Below are 20,400 nucleotides of genomic sequence, written 5' to 3' on the forward strand. Positions count from 1 at the left end.
TTTGTTGCTTAAATATTTCTAGACAGTTGAAATGGGCACTCTTGGCAAGTATCAGATAGGAAGATGAGTTAGTCAGGAGGCTGTGGTATGCAAAGAAGTGACACCACTTTTGCCAGACACTGCAGGAACAAGGATTATGGACTTCTCTGTAGGCCTGCTTGGCACTCTAACAAAACACTGATATAGATATTGGGGGATAGGGTGGAGGGTGGTGGTGGTTAACAATAATAATTAAAGAAAAGGTACACTTGAAGAGCGGTTGGATTGAAAGAATGAGCAATTCTAACAAAGTGACTGTGGCAAGTAAAATGACTCTAGTCAAGTTTTCTGTTGGGAAGAAGACACACTACTGCATTTCCTTTAAAGCCATTAGATGCGTACTAGCCGCATGCTAACAGTGCTGCCAAGAGAGTTCAACAGCAACAGGAAAGGTATGACAGAGCTGTTGCACTTCAACTCCCTGTAAACTAATCCATCATTACTGCGGAAAGATAAACACACACCACAAACTAACCTATAATGTAATATTCTATGTAATAAATTATGCAAAACTTCAGCAAATAACTCCCCATGACCAGCTGTTGTGTTCACAGTGCAATGTGACATGTAATGCCACATGGCTACATGCTGTCAAACACCTTTGCCTGTGGGACCTGCAAAACGTTGCAGCAGTACAGAGCAGTTTGTTCTATGTTGCCAGTACAGATAGAGATATGTCAGAACTTAAAGGAAGTAATAACAAATATGAAATACAGAAGGTACTTAGCTGTGTTACTTTTTATTGTACCTCTCAGCAAAGTTTCAGTAGTACTGAACATCTGCAATACTTTATTTGCATGAAACAACTGCTGGGTAGCATACAATAGATAATAGAGGTCCTGGGGTTAGAGCAAGCTAAAAAGTGCCCTAACAGAAACGGATGGAACAAAGTTCTTAACCAATGAACTGCTGAATTGTGGTTGTTTTTTGGTGGTTGTTGCTGTTTGGGTTTCTTTTTTTTTAAAGTCTTGCTTTTGAACAGCTGTTTACTTTTGCATTGTGTTAGGAGAGTAAACATACTTCAAAAAGTATCCTACCTGCAGCCACACCACTTTCAGGGTCATAGTGCCAGTTAAGTTCATTGCAGTAAAGATGTTTTTGAAGCCCAGTAAATTGCAAGTCTTGTGATGCTGGAGGGAGTTGGTTATGACATAGCTCATCTGAACCATTTGAACCTCTGGGCAGCATTAATGTGTATTTTTAACAGGCTGTCCTTGCATTCATGCAAGGGAGACCCACTGCCAGCGATGGACTATTAGATAAGACAGATCTCCTCCATGGTTACATGCGGGTGTATGACAGAAGAACATTTTAACGCTTTCCAAAGTAAACTAAAATAATAGAGACAAACCTTGTTTTCAGAGTTGAATTTCATATACATTCACAGTAGCACTGCATTGCCTTTCAAACTCACTTATGCTCTGCTGCAGGCACCGTGCAGACTGTTGAACATCCCATAAACAGACAGCAAATTATGCTACCTGTAGACTGATTTTGTTATGCCTCTACCAGACACAAATGGTTCATAGGAAGCTGAATCCTGCATGGAAAATTAAGGAAGCATTAAGAAGGGTGGTGAAGTACATCAGTATTGCTCTGTGAAGTTACCTGATGGAGAACAAAAGAGTGAAAGCCTAGGTTCCAAATCTGTTAAGATTTTCAGTAGAAGCAGCTTACTAGCAAAACAAAATCTAGAAATGGTCCTCATTCAACCAAAGCACCCCATTAAATGCCTGTTTATAGAAGGTTTAAACAAATTCATGCCAGAGGCTTTTCTTTTATTACTGTAATTCAGCATTTCAAAGTCTTGAAGAAAAAAGAGATACTGTATACCTACTGCCCCTCAGTCATGGAAAACAACATGCCGGCTTGCCTCTTCTATTAAATAATTTATGTTTTAGTTAAAATATTTCTCTAGCATTTGCCGTTACCATGCAATGTGGTATTTTTCATCTCCACAGTTCACTATTTTTTGCAGAATATGACACACAGACACACAAACTGATGAGATCTTAATTCTTCACTCTAGAACAGTTAAAGGAAGATCTTGTCAGTGAATTTTTAGAAATGCAAGTATTAAGAAAACTGGCCAATTAAATAGGTATATACTATTAAAAAGAATATTTTATTAACCCAAATCCAAATTCTGAGGAAGTTCTTTAAGTAGATTTAAAGAGTTGTTTGAACTGTTGTGCCAGTAACACTCTTACCAGAAAGAGTTCTGGGGGGGAATCTGCCCTGTGCTGTGCCTTTCAGTTACCTGGCTGTCAGGAATATGTATGTTCTTATTTTCAAGTGTATTTAGGATTCTCCAACATGGATTATGGTAAGTACAAAATGCAATATTAAGAGAAACTAGGATTATATTTTTGTTGCTTTGCTCAAGTGTTACTGAAATTAGGCTCCTCATTCATCCTCTGAAACTTAGCTGCTTCAAGGCTTAGCATTAAAATGCTTCTTTTTAAAAGGGATATACTGATGAGTTCTGCCTTTTGGAAAGCAGACTCACTTTTAGATTTTCTTGTAATTTTGTGTGTTTGTTTCTTTCTTGTAGTGAATGAGATCATAGGAAGAGATATGTCACAGATCTCAGTGTCACATGGAACAGCAGTGGCCAGCCAGTCTGCACATACGTGTCCTGGATCTCTGGAGACAAGAATATCTGATGGAATCCAGTAAGGGATAAGCTTACAACTGAATAGCCATGTACATGTAACAGTTTCTCTGAATATTTCTTCATCCTCTTCCTCTTTAGACTTAACTGTGCTTCCAACTCTGTGGCCTTTATGAACTGGAACAGTGGATCCTTGCAAAGCCCTTTTAGTGGGTTACATTTTCGATGTAGAGAAAGAGCATTTTAATTCTAGTTCCTCAGATGCTGTAAAGAGACTTCCTGAAATGGACACAATCTACACCAGATATTTTAACTGTTTTAAAGTTACAAACAAGCTTTGCTTTTTTGCATTTAAATAGAATCCTTTTATATTGTAAGTGCTTCAGATGTGTGGAGATGTTAGTTTGTTCTTATAATATTCACAGTACTGATTGTGGGAAAAGATTTAATACACAACTTCAGTGTCCTGTTTTCCTGTAGTCTAGTTTGTAACACCTTTTGGTCATTTTGGAAAGCCTTTAAAGCTTCTATTGTTTAATTTTGTTTTTAATATGATCTTCCAGTGGCAAATCATGCTTGTCATCTCCAGCCAATGCCATGGAAGCCATTGTGTATACAAATACTGTAGCGTTTTCTTAGATTCATAGGAAGCAAAGCCAAATGTAGATCTGCACTCGTTTATAAACTGAAAAATGTTACTTGATAGGCTGCAAAAAGACCATTCCATCATGAAAGTGTTGGGATAGAAATGACATTCCAAAATTTAACTTTTATAACTTTGTGGATAATCTTCCTGTTCTTTCTTAGCACAGGCTCCTTCTTGAAATAGCTTTTTCATAGGAAGTTATGTTTGTAATCCAATTTGAGCAGTAAGCTTTTAGATTAAAGAACAGCAACATCAAAGCCATGTTAGATACAGGAGAAACTTGTGGTATTTGCTAAGGATCTAAGTGTTCCTGTTATCCCTGCAGAATACAGTTTTGAAATCACCAGTTCAGTGGCAATCAAGTTTTCCATGCAATAACTCATTTGATCACTTCTCTTTTATATGCTGTATGCCTGACCATGCCACTTGGAGGTCCTGAAGAGATGTCAGTTACAGTTCCTGAAATTTAAGATGTTCATAAACATCAGTTGACTAAAAAGGAATTGGTTGTGAATTAGTGATGAGGATGGAATATGGTGCTCATGTTTAATTGTAAAGGTGCAAAGCAGAAGCTACCAAAGAAACACACAAGATGTACTCAAAGGATGCATTTCTCTTACCCACATAATCTGATACATTTGAAACAGCCTGTATACAGGAAAATAAACAATGTCAGGCCTCTATGATTAGAAACCTAGGAGAGGATCTGAAACTGCCTGCTTGGGCCAGAAACATGTTCCTCCCCAAGAAGATGTGGTCCTTTACAAAGCCTTCTGGTGTGGAGCACACAGAGTACAACAGTAATGGCAGAGGAGGATCAGAAGTTCACTCCAAACATTGAAGATGTTAGTTTTAGTTCCTCATTTGGGTGAGCTATGATGCTCCAGTGAAAATTAAGAGCAAATACACTCAAAAATTGTGAAATCCATAAAGTGTCTTTTCACTGGAATTAATTCAGTCAGTTATAGGCTGTAAGGTGTAAGGCTTCACCCAGAAGGCAGACTGTGAAACAAAGACAGGAGCACAGGCCTCTTTCTATAGGCAATTACAATAGACTCTGAAAAGTACAGAAAACAGTCTTAAAGAGGCTATCATGGCTTACTGAATTAATACCAGTAGGAGTGAACACAGATTGTGATGATGTGTTTTTGCAGAGTTATGGGGAAAACTTTCCATTGAGCCTTTTGTAGGAAAAACATTAGGTAAACAGAAGTCGGCATCCAAGCCAATACCGTTACAGTGGCCACAATCACATACTATCAACATCTGAATCATGGACTTTGAAAGACACTGTAAGTGAAACGGTTGCAGTGAGAACTCTGTATCATATACTTCTCCTTTTGTGAGTGCAGCCTGAGAGTATTATCTTGATGTTTCGTAACTACTGCAGAGAACTGAATGCAAGGCCACCATGTGCATGCTGGGAATCTGAAGCATCCTTTTTGTGAATGTATTGGTCAACGGTGCAGATCTTTAAACGTGCAGGAAAAAAAAAGTGTGATACTGTAACTGCCCCACAGCAATGGTGCTTCACTTTGTCCCCGACTCACTGACATTAAAGATCCAAGAAAAGGATTCACATGCTCAGAAATACATCTAGTAAATCTTCTAACACTTCTAAATAAAAATAAAAAAAAAAAAAATTAAAAAAACACCACAAACCAAACCCCCAAACCAGACAACACTCTCTGTAAAATGTAATTGTCTCAAGAGTGAGTGGTGTTGGCCAGGCATGTTCCAGTTTTCATTCACATATTGGGTCTTTTGCATTAACCATTGTTTATAGGAGAATTGTAACTGAAAAGCTTTTCATATTTTATGGGATTTCTGCTCCTTTATCCTACTGGTACAGACTTCTCCTGGCAGGTTCTCCAAGTAGCTGGAATTCACACTGTACCTAAAAGATAGGAGCCCAAACAATCCGGAATTGCTATGCACTAAATTTTCTGATGCCTTTAAATACCTTGATGCCTGTAGAGATAGAGATGCTTTCCTATTTAAAAATAAAATAAAAAAATATAGCTTTGATACTAAAGCAATTTTGTATTTGCCTTGTAAAAGCTTTAATACAAGGGTCTTAATTTCATTGTAGCTTGTGTGATAATGTAGGTAAAGACTGTTAATCTTGTGTAACATTAGTGGTATAAAAAGCACACAATCTCTATTGGACTATGCAAATTGAATTCTACAACAGATATGTTGATAATTTGTCGGCATCCGCTTCCTTGCCCTTAAGTCCTTTCTTCTCCCTAAAGTAGTTTTCCAAAACTGTGTAATAATGTATATTATCCTGAAGGAAAGCCTTAATGATGAGGTAACTTTACTATAAGGAGAGACAAAGATGGTAAAAGCAAGAAATTAAGTGGTGGTATATTAATGCAAGGGGTAGGTGGAGTGGGGTGATTTTTGAAAGTACCAGAAAGTGGCAATCAGAATTTCTGTAGAAAAACTGTCATGTTATCAGGGGAACTGCCATCCTTTTGAAACCAAAGAATGAAAAGAACTTGACAGATTTGTTCTGATAGAAAAACAAAGCTTTGAAACTCTATTTTTGATACTCATAATGGATGTCATTCCTTGAGCTTTCAAAATTGTTCAAATTGAAGTTTTATATTTAAAAATGTGGGACAATAAAGAATAAGTTCTAGATGTTTACAGAGCCTTGTATTGTAATTTCATGTACATTTTGTATTTTAAACAGTTTTGTAAGTTATGATTGCAGTGCTACTTGCAGAAATAAAGGGAAAAACATGCATTTAGGCTCAGAAATCTTAGTGTTCAAATAAAGGAAAGGAATGGAAATGCATTGTAATGTGTTCATACTGTAGAGTTGGGAGGGTGGCTTGAGTCAGCAACTGCTCACTTACAGCATAATGCTGAAGCTGTATCTAACTTTGCAGCCTCGCTCTTTCCTTTTCTTTTTCCTTTCTGTTCTTGATACGCATACAGCTGAGACTTTGTGAGGCTCCCAAAGGCGCAGACATTTGCCATAAACTGAGAAATTCATGACACGCCACTTTTACTCCTCTATTTCTAACCAACAGGGAGATTTAGGACAATTTGACTTCTTCCCATTTGTATACTTCAAGTTACTTTACTCTCACCACAACACCCACAAAATAAACATCAGCAAGCAAGAGTAGTACATGAAATCTCACACACAGACTGTTCTGAGGAAGACAGTTTTGTCCTGCCTGCACTGAACAAAACAGCTGGTAAGAAGGTTCACAACTTCTGCACTTCCTCTACACCAAGCTCCAGTGAAGCCACTGCTGCTTCTATTTCTAATTAACTAAGGAGTGGACTATGGTTAGGAAAATATACAAGGTAAACACTGATAGAAAATAGTGTGGCCTAGAAGACGCTAACAGAATGACAGGTCACTGAGACAGACTGCCTCCAGTAGAAGCCGAAGTTGCTATTTCTGCTACCGCTGCTAATACAGCAGTCATACATACTTCACCTCAGGGCTGAGGAGAATGCAGAAGCGTCTAGCTGAGACTGGCTTTGTGACAGACAAAATGTTAGGAAGCCTATGAAGGGAAAGAAGTAGGAAATCTGCTACCCTTGAGTGCAGGATAATGCCTAGTCTCCCTCAAGAGCCATTAATAAGCTACATTAAGAAACATCACAGCAAGCTGTACTGTATACAGATGAGGTTCAAGCTCGTGTTGTATAGTTACCAGGGTTCATGCAGACCACTAGATAAATGTTTTTGTAAGTGATAGTCATTTGAATTACATGAAGTTCTTCACTCTGTTCCACAGAGATAATATTAAATCTCTATTAAGTATTGTGATTTCCAGAACCCAGTATACATTTCAGTTGACGTTTCAGGTCATGTATATATAGCATTTTAGAGTCCTTATAATGTGCACCTTGTATGTCTGTATGTGTCAGCATACCACATATTGAGCATGAGTTAATCCATCACTGGTATTTCTCGTAACTCAAACATTCAACTATTCACAGCTTTATCAATTTCCCTCCCTACCCCCACATATTTACCATTTATAGTCCGTTCCAAACCAGAGGAAATTTAAGGTGTTAATGGAAGGATAATGGCTTCTTTCCCCCTACATACCACTCAGCAAATCCATATCAGATTCTGCTTGGTGGAACAAAAGTATCAGCGACAGAGATCCTCCTATTTAGGAAGCCAGAACTACACAGATGGTGCACTCACAAGAGCTCCCCAGTTCTCACCATACTTGGGAAAGAACCAAGCTGCTAAGCAGCACATGTGCAAAGGGTGGCTAGGACAGCGCTACTCAAGTGCTTGTAGTATCTGCAACCTACTTCAGCAATGGCACCAGGGCCTTCTGTCAGTTCTTTGGTTACAAAGCCTGATCTCACTCCATTCTGTTGCTCTTATTTCATATGCACAACCCTCCTTTTCAGCTCCAAAACTCTATTACTGAAAGATATTCAGGCTTACCTATTGTCTTATTTATGCCCAAACATCAAATTCACTCAAGGAACAGATGGCATTTGATGAAGCCTAGAAATCTTTAACAGGTGTTTTCTGCTTTTGAATTATTAAAACTGAGAAATGAATAATTTATAGATAAACAATTAATTCAACATCCCTCATTCCTACAACAATACAGAACCACCCAAACCACATGAAAATTACCTCAAACACCAGTCATGCTGAACAACTGCTCAAAAGTCATCAGTGTCCTCCTGCCACAAAAGATACTACCTGAAGGCTAGTATTTTACAACTGGGTTGTTTCCACAAAAAAGCACAACTCAAGGACACGGGAAAGTATATATGAAGGTGGCATTAAAACTTGCAAAACACATTCCTGCTATTCCAAAAATCTACTACAGCACGTCATACACAAAAAAAATTAAATGAGGTTAAAACCCCACCCTCTACAGCCTTATTTGTCTCCAGAGCAGTGCAAAATTTTGCATGGAGAAATCTCCCTTTCCAAAAAAAGAAGAAACTTGGCAAAAGGAAGTGGATTCAGAGCCACAGCCAGGTACAACTAATGAATCAGTGACAGTTCACATCAAGAGAAGCCATTCTGCAAGGAAAAAGCTTGTCCTCCAGCAAAAGAGCTTCCTGCTTGTCTAGGGTTAAGAGGAAATCTTTGTTTGCTCAGCTTTGGAGACATTTAAATTATTTTCTCTAAAAATTCTGCATAATTAAGGCTGGCCTTGGTTGGCCTTCCAGCAACTACTGCAGCCACTCCACTGGCTTCACACAGCTGGAACAATGTTTACAACAGTTGAAGAGCCGAGCTCTTCTCAGAACATGATGGGTGGGCTGGGAACAGTAGGCACAAAGTGTGCTCACAGTGCACAGCAGCAAACTGCTCACCACCACCCTCCTTGTTGCTCTGTACTCTGACTCAAAAGGCAAATCATGCACCTCAGTTTGTCAGACACCCCTCGATAATTCCTATAAATACCTTCCCACCAGTTTGTCCTCTCAGAACCATCCATTAAATTACTGTTACAGCAGAGCAGAAAGGATTATTTATAAAGCTCCACATTAGCAATCTTTCAGGGAACATTGCAGTAAGAGAAATGCAAAGGCAGATTTTGAAAGGGAAGAGTGCTTTCCCATCATGAAGCACTATCAAGAGAACATTATCTTCAATACTGTAATACATGAGTCAAAAGGCTGTATGTGTGGTTTGACTATTGGTCTAAAATAGATTGCATTTACTGTATCCACCTAAAAGAAAAAAAAAAAAAAAAATCACATTTCTTTAAAAATCTCTTTGTGCTTCTAAATGACAGTCTGAACACTTTGGGGGGGATACATAAGTTACTGATCATATTCACTGTTGAGATACTATATGGGAAACAAAAGCAAATATAAGCTAAACGTTCCCATCATGCTTTAAATGTACCCAAATATAACCAAAATTAGATGAGCTCCTTTCAGAAATGAAGTCTAGATTTAGCAACCATCAGAGGAAACCTGGACAGGGATGGCTGCTGCTTTGGACAGACGGCTTGCCTATGCTACTTGTGCAATTCATTCTGAGAAAGGGAAAAAAAAAAAAAAAAACACACAGTGGAAAACCTGACAAAACGTTTGCTATGCAGAGGTTACAAACTGGCCATCATACAGAGGTAGAGTATATTCTGAGGGGGAATATACAAACAACAGGCCACAGAAATGCCAAACTCTTAGATGTGAAACCATCTAGGTGTACTGAAAGCACAATTTGAGGAGCTACTCATGAGCATCAAAACCTTGGACAAAAGCTTTCCTGTCACACTAATTTTATTATACAACCTTGGTTATAAATTGCCACTTGCACTTTCATATTTCCTAGAACTGCAAAGCCACTGGAGTGACAGGGAGCACTTCAGATTATTTTCTTTATTACCTATAGTTATCTGTTTGCAAACCCTGCCATTGGTGAAGAAGTGGTTGAGTTTTAGATCTTAGATTTTTATTAGCCATAAAAACCAAACCAACCAAAAAAACACCAACTTGTTTCAAATCTATGAGATTTGGAGTGGTTGAAGAGCAGCAAGCATGAGACTGTATTATGCAATTCCAAAAGCACATCAGCAGAACCCTTTTAAGAGAGAAGAGGGGCTAAGTGGTATTCTCTGCAACATTCTAGCTTCCAGTGAAGCACCAGTTACCACTCTGCACAGCACACCTATTCACTCACAATTTCACATAACATGTATCTGCAAAGCACTGTTTCTTGCATCAAGAAAAATACTTGACAACTACCCTCTTAGGTATCAGTGGAACACTGTTGATTTAGAGAATGAAGGATGGACTGTTTTTAATAAGGAACCTCAAAAAACACCCTATGGTTTATATGGGTAAAAAAATAAAAATTAATTATAAACCACAGATTCTTATTTTTCCTGGGTACACTGAACAATAGAGAAAAACATTCTAGTGGGGGTGGGGAGGGCAGTGGTTTTGAGCATTCAGGAAAAAATGTGAGTCCTCTTACACAAGGAGTTTATAGAGTTCAAGTTTGAGTGGCAGAGCCTGTTAAAACAGCAACCATATTTTTCTTCTATACCTCAAAAAATTTCTATCTATAACTAAAATGAAACGATTCCTGAAATCACTAACAAAACATGAGATAGTGTGCCTGCTAAACCAAATTCAAAAGTTATTAATTCAGTAAGACATTGTCTGACAAATTTCTGTCTCAAACGCTAGAGTTACAAATTCAAAGGTTCTCTACCAGCTACGTAATTGTATCTCAAAGTTATATGCTTTTTATAGTGGTATTAATACAAACAGCACGTGCTGTCTCTTGCTAAATCAGCCTTCTTTTACAGGGATGAAAACTGCTGGCACAAGAACAGCTGTTCCTTGGCTCTTCCTTCTCATTTCAAATCCAATTTCCTATTCTATATCTTGAGGCTAAACCTTCATTTACACTAAGTGACAGGCGTGCAACCTTTCCCCCAGTTTGGTTTATCTTAATTGTCTCCAAAAATCTACAGTCCATTTCATAATCAGGTGTGACTGCAGCTCATGAGATTACCAACATAAGCAGAAAGACTTCTGCACTGTTAACTACACCCTCACTTGTCCAGCTTTTTGCTGTAACTACACTCCACGCTGCCACGGCTGCATTCCTGGCAGTGTGGAACTCCCCCGTTCAAAGAAATACACAAAGTGCTTTGATTTTTCTCCTCTGCTTCACTGCTCCATTTCTGGTTTATCCAGAGTAATCCCAAGAAACCTGATGTATTTGACTCTCTTCATAAGGATTTATGAGGTAAAAATCATACACAAAACACACAGCATCATAGTGATCCTAAAACTTATATTCATCAGGTATAGATGACTTCAGGTCAGTAACAAGCTAAATTCATTGTATTTTTAAGTTCCTGCATTGCTTGTCAAACAAGGTTGTCCCAACCTTTTAAGGACATACAAAACAAATACTATTACTACAAAGAATATTCAATGCAGTTCGTGTGAACTGTCATGGTAAAAGTCATGATTGCACAAACACTGCATTTAATCAACCCACAGCAAGACACACCTAATCCAACAGGAACCAGACCCACATTTTCAGAGTATTCTTAAACAAGAAACCATTGGATTAAGTTGTAGCAATGCATGTTAAACTCAAGAGGAGACTCAGACTGCCCCTGCATCACTTCACCTCTCCTGCCCTGACTAGAGTCAAGGCAGCACCTATTGGTCACCTGTCTGTCTGCTCTTCAGTTAAACCACACCTTCCCTTGGCTCCCACAGCAGGTCTTTGTGTATCTGCCATCCATATCAAAGGCAGCCCACACCTGGACCTAGAAAGGCAGATCCTCCCAACAGCAAAACACTACAGAAAACAGAGGAAGTTCCTAAGCATCTGACACAATGTGGGTTGCATTTTCATAACAGTGTATCTTTTATTCTATTGGTATTAGCTCAACCTTGCTAACATTTCTCTATAATCCCCCTTGTTTCTCATCATTCCTTTGCACTTTCTGCTACCTCGACACCCTTAGTACAGGGTCAGAAATCTGATTAAAATACTCCCTGTGCTTACAGGGAAGGGAAGAAAAAAAGAAATCACAAATACTTCAAGATTTTAATACTAGAATTCGTAATGTAAAAAAAATTTGGGATTTATCTGCTTTGACTTAAAAATATACCTTGGAAATGAGCTTCTTATAGTCTTGTATGCTCTTTTCTAACAAAACATCTCTCTTATAAATACCTCACTTCAAGAGCTAATGATTTTTCCTTACAGTTCTATTGCTACATTTACATTTTAAATGACTTAAAAATACCCTACTTACATATGACCTGTGTGGAAAACATCACAACACTCAATACAAAGGAATGCTTCAAAGCAACAAAAATCTACAAAGTCAAGTGTTTGAAGATTAAGGGTTGTGGAACAGAGCATTTGGTTAATTTTTTTAATAGTGGAACTACAGATCTACAACTCCACCCTCCCAATCACAACCTAATGTCACAGTACTCTCTCTTGAATGAGTGAGGCAATACCAAAGTGTGGCAAGTAGTAAAGCAACGCAAGACTATCAAATACCAAACACTGAAAATCCCTCCCCATTTTTAGGGAATGTCATTCTATACTACATAGACACTATAGCTCAAGCATTTAACATGAAAGAGATCCCCTACAAAGACAATTTCTTAAGTTCATGGTGCTCACCATGACCAAAGAAAAATTACCTGAGAGATGGCAGAAAGGCCCAAACCAAAAAACAAGCCTGCGTCACCAATTTATCTTTTTCTTTACAAAGGGAAATTAACACACAGAAGGTGATTCACAACATCAGAGTCCTCAGATGTAAATAAAAAGTGTGGTTCCCCTGATGCTGAGCTCCAGCATCAGATGCTCCAGAGCTTGTGCTCTGCAAAGGCAGCATCAGGAGGAGGGAAAGTAACAGTGTCCCTGTGTATCTGACCACCGTGTTAGGATACCCAGCAGCTGTGGATCTGCAGTTGGCTGGAAACAGGATTCAAAACAACAAGCACAGCAAATTTGCCAACAGTGGTTTACAAGGCCCAGCACTGAAAAGCTGAACAAGCAGCTTGAGAAAGTCACCACTTCTTTGAGAGAAACCCTGCCAATACTGAGGCCATCACACCGCACAAGGAAAACAAGAACCAGCCACAAGCCAACAGCAAGTACATCAGTCAGCAAAGAATAAACATCACACTCAGGTCTACCAGCTGGGAGCACAGAGCCAGCGCAGTCACACACTTGTCCAGCTTAGGCTGCAGCCATAGATTTTGCTACCAAATTTAGTCAGTCTTATACTCTTATGCTATAACTTTTTTTTTTTTTTTCCTTTCTTAGAGCCAGAAGATTAAAGAGTCATTTTCCTTTCATTTCTTGGTCCCTTAGTTTCTTATGTTCAAACATCTTAGGCTCACACTTCAAGGGCTCCTTTGGTCCAACCATTTCTACTGGATTTCTGTTAGAGATTTTAACGATTTCTTTTTGTAGTGCATTTTTTAAAAGTTTGGTTTTCCAACTAGAATCATATTACTGTAATTTTCACAATTTCAAATAAATTTTTACATTTCAAAGCAACTTTAGCCAATATCAATGAATACACCACTTCGCATGGAAAACATGCAAAACAGAAAAGCAAGAACAAAGTAAAAATAAATTAAATCAACTGCTTTACAGGAAACATAATGAACTCCCACGTTAAGACTAACAGGCACCAGACTATTTACTGAAATTTGTAAGCAGAAGATCCTACTACTGCTGCTGCTAACAACAAAACCCACAAGTCCCTAAGCAGTTGTATTTCAAGTATGCTACCTGTAAATCCTGATGGAAAGGGGACATCTGCTGTTAGCACAGATTAGTGCAGGCAGGAAACTCCAACAATTACAAGGTTGAGCTAAAAAGCCAATGATGCTTCTAATATCTACAACTCCTACTCCAGCCTCTAAATAAAGATTACTTAAAAAAACCAAACAAACCAAAACAAAGAAAAACCCACAGAACACACACCCCCATAGCAAACATTATTATCTCAAAGACTCAACTAACATTAAATAAACAAAATTATAACAGTACTTATACAAAGAAAAAAAATTATGTCAGTTCTACTCTTCTTTATCAGCAAGCACACAGAGACCAACATCAGATAGCTAGATTTTTTTTTAAATGATCACATGAAAAAGTAAAATGAAAAAGGTGTAACAACACACCAAAGAACAGACATCAGAAGGAAATTCTTCACCATGAGGGTAGTGAGACAGTGGAACAGGTTGTCCAGAGAAGTTGTGGAGGCTCTGACTTTGGAATTGTTCAAGTCAAGTTGGATGGGCCTTAAGCAACCTGGTCTAATGGATGGTGTCCCTGCCCATGGCAGAGACTTAGAATTATATGATCTTCCAAACCAAACCACTCTAGGATATGGTAAGAAACAGGTACTGGAAAGTCTAGATTAACACCCTACCATCTTTATTTCAATATTTATATTTCCAAATAATTAACATAGTGGCTCTCACCTGGTTGTATAAAAACAGCAACTAAAAAAGAACAAAGCTCTCTAGGCCTCTCATTTATTTTGAGTTTGCTTTTTTAGAAAAACCATATCCAGTAAGTCTAAAAAGGCAGAGTTTTGAACTGATTACTGTGGCAGATAGCAGGAAAAATTTTGCTGTACAGTATTTCAGGTTATCTTTAGATGCAATCAGAATCTCAAAGATACTGTAAGGGGTAGACTCAAAATTCATTACCATGGGCTTTGCTCAATACAAATCTATACAAACCAGGATGTAACCAGTTAAACAGCAAGCCTTATGATCAACTGACTGAAATTAAATAAACATTCTTGTAAAGATGAAGATGGTGAAATTATTAAAAAAAACAAACAGCGATTGAGTTTCACTAATAAAAAGTTTCTTAAAAACATCTTACCTCACAAACAAGCAAAACTTCAAGCCTTCCTAAGGCGAGTCTGCTCTGCAGGTGAAATTCCAATACAAAACACCTGATCTGAAAGCACAGCTGTAACTATTAAACCAGAGAATAGCCCACCTCACCTCATCTTAAATGTAATAAGCTCTTGTCTCTAAACAGGAAATACCTCATGTAGCATAAACCACAATATGACTAATTCTTAGATAAAACTATTAGCATCAAGACAATGAGAACAGCAATACACGAGGAAAGTGTGGCAGTTTGGGCTGGGTGCCCCCTGCCACTGCTGCATGAGATACACCTCTGGTGTCCTGGATGTTCACCCAATAGGGGTGGACACAGGAAATGGCATATTTCTACCCATAAATCCTGCGCCCTATAAATCCATCTGCAGAGTCATATTCTTCCTCTTTCTTCCCTCCCTGCTCCCATGGGAGATGTCCTCTCTTATCGGGTAATGCCGGGGGGTATCTCAGGCCACTTAGGCCTGACTAGGCCTAATGCCAGGAGGAGGATGGGGGGGGGGGGGGGGGGGCAGTCTCAGACCTGGCTAGCCTGAGACTTGCCTAGCAGCAGGAGGGGGGAAGAAAGAGCCCTGGGGGTTTGGGTAGACCCTCAGGTGGGGAGAAGGGAAGGATTGGGAAGCTTTGGGAATTCTGTGAGGGGTTCTGTATGCTTTTGGGATATTCTTGGCACTATCCTTTGTAGTCTTTTGTAGCTTCACCAATTGCTTTTCTATTTAAACTTTCCATCACTCTCCAATCCGTTTGTGTGAGTCTCATTCTTTTGTCCCTTTCGGGGCAAGAGACCTTCTGTCTGGCCTCAAACCAGCACAGAAAGGTATCATCTCCAAATTAACTGTATCAGAAGCACAAAACTAACACAATACAGATGACACTAATTCTGTTCTTCAGTTACACAACAAGCAATACAAGCACAGGTAAGGAGCACTGCTGACTACCAGCTCAGAATAAGCTTCTGGAGGAGCTGATGATACTCTGGAGACCCTTCTTTAACAACAGTCAAACCCCAGTTCTTTCCAAAACCTCACTTCTTTTTATGTAAAACTTAATGCTCAGCATTTTCTGTATTTACTTTTCTTCTACCATTAAAACAACTGCATGTAAAGACAGCCATCACTTTAATTAGGCTTCTGCAAAACAGCATAGTCTAAAAAAAATCAGTCACAAGGAATAAATACACACATAGAAGAAAAATAATATTTAGGCCTTACCCCCAGTTCCCAGCCTTCTCCAGTGATGTAAGGCACCAAAGATGCACAATGCAAATGTTGATGTTCTAGCTGTGAAGAACTTGTAGACCTGAAAGCCAGCTCACCAGCTATAAAGCCTCTACTGTCAAAATGCACATCAGTAACTCCAAACTGACATGACTTCAACTGCATGCTGCTTCCAGAAGCACAGTTAAGATATAACACACAAACACACGCCCAGGAGTTGCCTGATATACCTGAGTTCCCTAACGCATTTGTATGTCTCACTCCAACGCCTCCCCCTGACCTCGGAGCAGCCTCCCCCTCCCACAGCTGAGCCACATAAGCCCTCAGGGCCAGGTGAGCCATATCCACCGGGCCCGGGCAGGAAGACGTCACGGTGAAGCGAGGTTTGTTTCTTGGCTCGCTACAAGGAAACTTGGAACGCTAATTGCAAACACCGCCTGGCTGAAGTAAAAACTGTTCTGCCTGTCCGATGTCAGGTCTTGACCGTGCTAGAGCTTCAGCGTCCGCCTCACGGTCAGGGCAGAGCGAGTGCGACAGGCGCAGCGCTGCAGGCGCTGAGGGGCTCACGGCCCTGAGGGCAGCAAGCCCGCGCGAGCCTAACGGCTGCGGGCAGCACGAGCCCTGGGCCCGGCCCCGCCAGCAGGGGGCGGCGCGAGCCGGGGACAGCCGCGGCCCTGCCGTGCCTCCTTGTCCCTCCGCCGGCGGGCAGGGCCAGCAGCGGGGCGGCCAGCTCGCAGAGGGGCCGGAGCTGGCATCCTTGTTATTGCTACTGCTATGTTGCATTCTGAATGCTGCAGCACGATGCGTTGAACTGACCTCTTCCACTGAATAGTCTCTTACTGTTGGGTTTTGGGGTTTTTTTTTCATACTTCTCTTTCAGGCAAGACCACAGCTTTCAATACAAGCAAGAAAGGTCAGAGTAAGAGTGTGTCCAGGCTTGATGTGCTGTCGGATCCTCAGATCTGAGGCTCTCTGGTCTAACCAAAACACTGTCATCGCCCTTGCAGTCGTTTTGCAAAGATGTCTAAATAATGTATGCTGCTCACAAATCACTGAATCAAAAAATGGTGGGGTTTAGAAGGGACCTCTGGAGATCATCTAGTCCAGCCCCTCTGCTAAAGCACGGTCACCCACTGCAGGTTGCCCAGGATCACAATGTCCAGGTAGATTTGGAATCCCTCCAGAGGAGACTCCACAACCTCTCTGGGCAGCCTGCTCCAGGGTTCTGCCACCCTCACAGCTAATAATATTTTCCTTATGTTCAGATAGAACCTCCTGGGTTCCAGTTTGTGCTCATTGGCCCTTGCAATATCACTGGACACCACTGAAAAGTGCCTGGCCTCATCCCCTTGCTCTCCACCCTTTAGATAGTGCTGAGCATTGATAAGATTCCCTCTCAGTTCACTCTTCTCCAGGCTCAACAGCCCCACGTTTCTCAGCCTTTACTCTTCACAGAGATTCTCCAGTCCCCTCCTCATCTTCATAGCTTCCACTGGACTCTCTCCAGTAGTTCTTCATCTCTCTTGAACTGGAGAGCCCAGAACTGCATCCAGGATTCCAGATGTGACCTCACTAGGACAGAGGAGAAGAGGCAGAGAACCTCCTTTAACCTGCTGGACACACTCTTCTTAATGCACTCACCATTGCCCTTCTTGGCCACACAGTTATGGTGCTAGCTCATGAGCAGCTTGCTGTCCAGCAGGATATGCAGGTTCTTCTCCTTCAAGTTGTTTTCCAGCATCCAAGCCCTCATCGGTACTGTTACATGGGGTTATTCCCCCCCAGGTGCAAAGACTCTCTACTCCGTCTTGCTGAGTTTTATTAGGTTGCCCTAGACACACCTGTTAGGTTTGGCAAACCCAAACACACGATGTGAAACACCCCAGCTCAATTTCTGTAACTAGTTTTCACCATCTCAGGCTGAACAAGGATAGAAGGGCAGTTGGAATAGCTAAAGCCTCTTTCTTTAACAGACACACAGAAACATTCTTTCCCTATAGCAGAATGTTAGTATTTTTCATTCCTGTTAGCACCAGACTGCACTTTAAACTGCAATTATTGTTGACTAAGCCATGACAGTGTTAAAAAGGGTAAGGGAAATTTTTACATTCAAAACATGGCTCATGTATTACTTGGGGTGTTGTCCCTCTTGCCAAGAAAGGGGCAGAGCACGTACAACAGATGGAGTTGTGAAAACACTAGCTGTTTTTAGTAAATTAAGCATTAGTTTAGCTAACAGAAAACTACAAATTCCATACAGGAAATTAAGAGAAAAATAAGATGTTTTCAAGGCTGAGAGAGCTGAGGCTGGAGAAAAAAGATTGAGAAAGGATCTTAACATCTAAAGGATGAAGGGCAAGTAGATTGGGCCAGACTCTTTTCAGTGATGTCCAGAAACAGGACAAGGGGCACAAACTTGAGCCTAAACAGTAAGAGAAACTTCTTTGGTGTGAGGGTGCCAGAGCCTTGGAGCAGGCTGCCCAGAGAGGCTATGGAATCTCCTTTTCTGGAAGAATTCCAAATGCACCTGGAGATTGTGACCCTGTGCATCCCGCTGTGGGTGACCCTGCTTTAGCAGGGGGCTTGGACTGGATCATCCCTTCCAACCCTCCCCATTCTGAGATTCTCTGAGTGCAAAGCCATCATCAAAAGATGACCATCTGCACCACAGCAGAATGTAATGGTGTAATAAACAGACTGGTAACTACATAGCACAGGTACTGTATTGCTCAGGACAGAGAATCCCACAGCTTTTCAAAGGGAGAAACATTCTTCTCAAAGGCACAATGAGAACCTTAATTGTGATGGTGCAGTCCTCTCTAATACTCAAATTACTTTGAAAGTCAGATTTTTGGTAGACTTCAAAAAGACAAATCTTGGAAACAAATTAATTCAAACAGTCACACATTAAGATAATGGAAAATATTTACATCCAGTCCCACCTCATTGGGATAAAACTGCATCTGGGAAGTTTTAATAATGAGATGGTATCTGGCATGGGATGCTTCTGCCAAGAGAGAAACAAGCCTTACTATCTTAATATGATTGTTCCCCTTCCCATACATACTAGATGATCCTTGAGGTCCCTTCCAACCCTAACAATTCTATGGTTCTATGATTCTTACAGAAAGGTGATGACTCTATTGTGACATAACCATAGCTTTTTGCATTGCACAGAAAAGCCAGTGACCCATTAGGCCAGTTAAAACCAAACACGAACACAATTTCAAGTTCATTACTTCATTTCCTCTAGCACCAGTATATCAGCACTAAGCCTGTAAACAGCTACGTCATCACATTGCCTAAAAAGTGTTCCACTACCCGGGAAATATGTACAATGCATCTTTCTGGCTTACCAGTGTGTGAAAAAAGAAAGGAAGGGGGGGGGAGGGGAAAAAAAAAAAAAAAAAATCACACTACTCTTGCAAGGTATGTATGCTTACCTAAAACTAGGAGAAAGAAAAATGAGTACAAGGTTATTTAGCACAGAGTCATGTCCCATGAAAACACATTAGAGCAAAGCCTAAGTTACTTTCAAAAGCCAAAACACATCGTAAGCATCTCTTTTATTTGTTGTAATATAAAGAAGCATACATCATTCAGTTCCTTTAAGTACAACTCAAATTGTACACTAACAAAAAGATCAATTCAGACATCCATGAACATGTTACAACGGGATTCATTACATTTTGCTCTGCTGGTATTGCACTTGGAATGGTTTTGAAGTAAGGCACAGTAAAAACAAAGTAATTTAGTGCTTCTACAGCAGATGTCTTTTTTTAAACACATGCTACATGACGTAAAAGTACTTCTTCTAGCTTATGTATATATACACACAGGGAAAAAGAAAAAAGCATGCACTAGAGGATTCAGATTCCAACACATCATGTTCTTTCATAATATACAAATAAAGTAGTTTAAAGATGTAAACAAATTGCATGCACATAAACTAGAGCAAAATCTTTAATACAGTATCTGAAAGCTATTACGCTTAAATAAAAAAATATAACTTATTAGTACTCAGGTTTATGTGCCATTTTTGTCCTGTAGAGATTAAAAGTTTGGGGTTAGGGGCTGGAAGGATCTTTCTGATTTATGCTGTTGTTTTTATTATTTTGCTTTACACATTGGCAGCAGTACATTGGTAAGAAAGACAAATATGGCTTTTGCAAAACAATGTATAATGAAAACATGAGAAAGCACAATTGCATTTGGGGTCCAGCATCCTGGTGTTTTCCAGTCAAGAATAAACCAAAACAACAACAAAATAAATCTATCAGTATGGTCTAGGCTTTGAACTGGGAAAGGTATGCATTCCAAAAGACCTTTCTAAAGACATTTAAACTCTACAAAAAACAGATACTTTGTCAAGTGTAAATGCTTAAAAACTAAACACAGAAGAATCTGAATGACTCCAGCTTCACTTTCTACTTCAAACACTACTGAACAGGTTCCTTTCTCCATGGCCATGATAGCTGAAGTGC

The 20,400-nt window shown here is 39.9% G+C and overlaps 1 protein-coding gene across 2 annotated transcripts in view; it reads left to right on the forward strand.

The window, feature by feature from the left end:
* NFATC3 (nuclear factor of activated T cells 3) overlaps positions 1-6,081 on the forward strand; it is a 66,542-nt gene extending 60,461 nt beyond the window's left edge. For both annotated transcript variants that reach the window (XM_054389905.1, XM_054389906.1), the window contains one exon: positions 2,594-6,081. In XM_054389905.1, the coding sequence (XP_054245880.1) occupies positions 2,594-2,718 (125 nt within the window). In that variant the 3' untranslated portion in view covers positions 2,719-6,081. The remainder of the gene's footprint in view (positions 1-2,593) is intronic.
* Positions 6,082-20,400: the final 14,319 nt, after the last annotated feature.

The sequence above is a fragment of the Indicator indicator genome, chromosome 19 (genome assembly GCF_027791375.1).
Source record: "Indicator indicator isolate 239-I01 chromosome 19, UM_Iind_1.1, whole genome shotgun sequence".
Lineage (NCBI taxonomy): Eukaryota > Metazoa > Chordata > Aves > Piciformes > Indicatoridae > Indicator > Indicator indicator.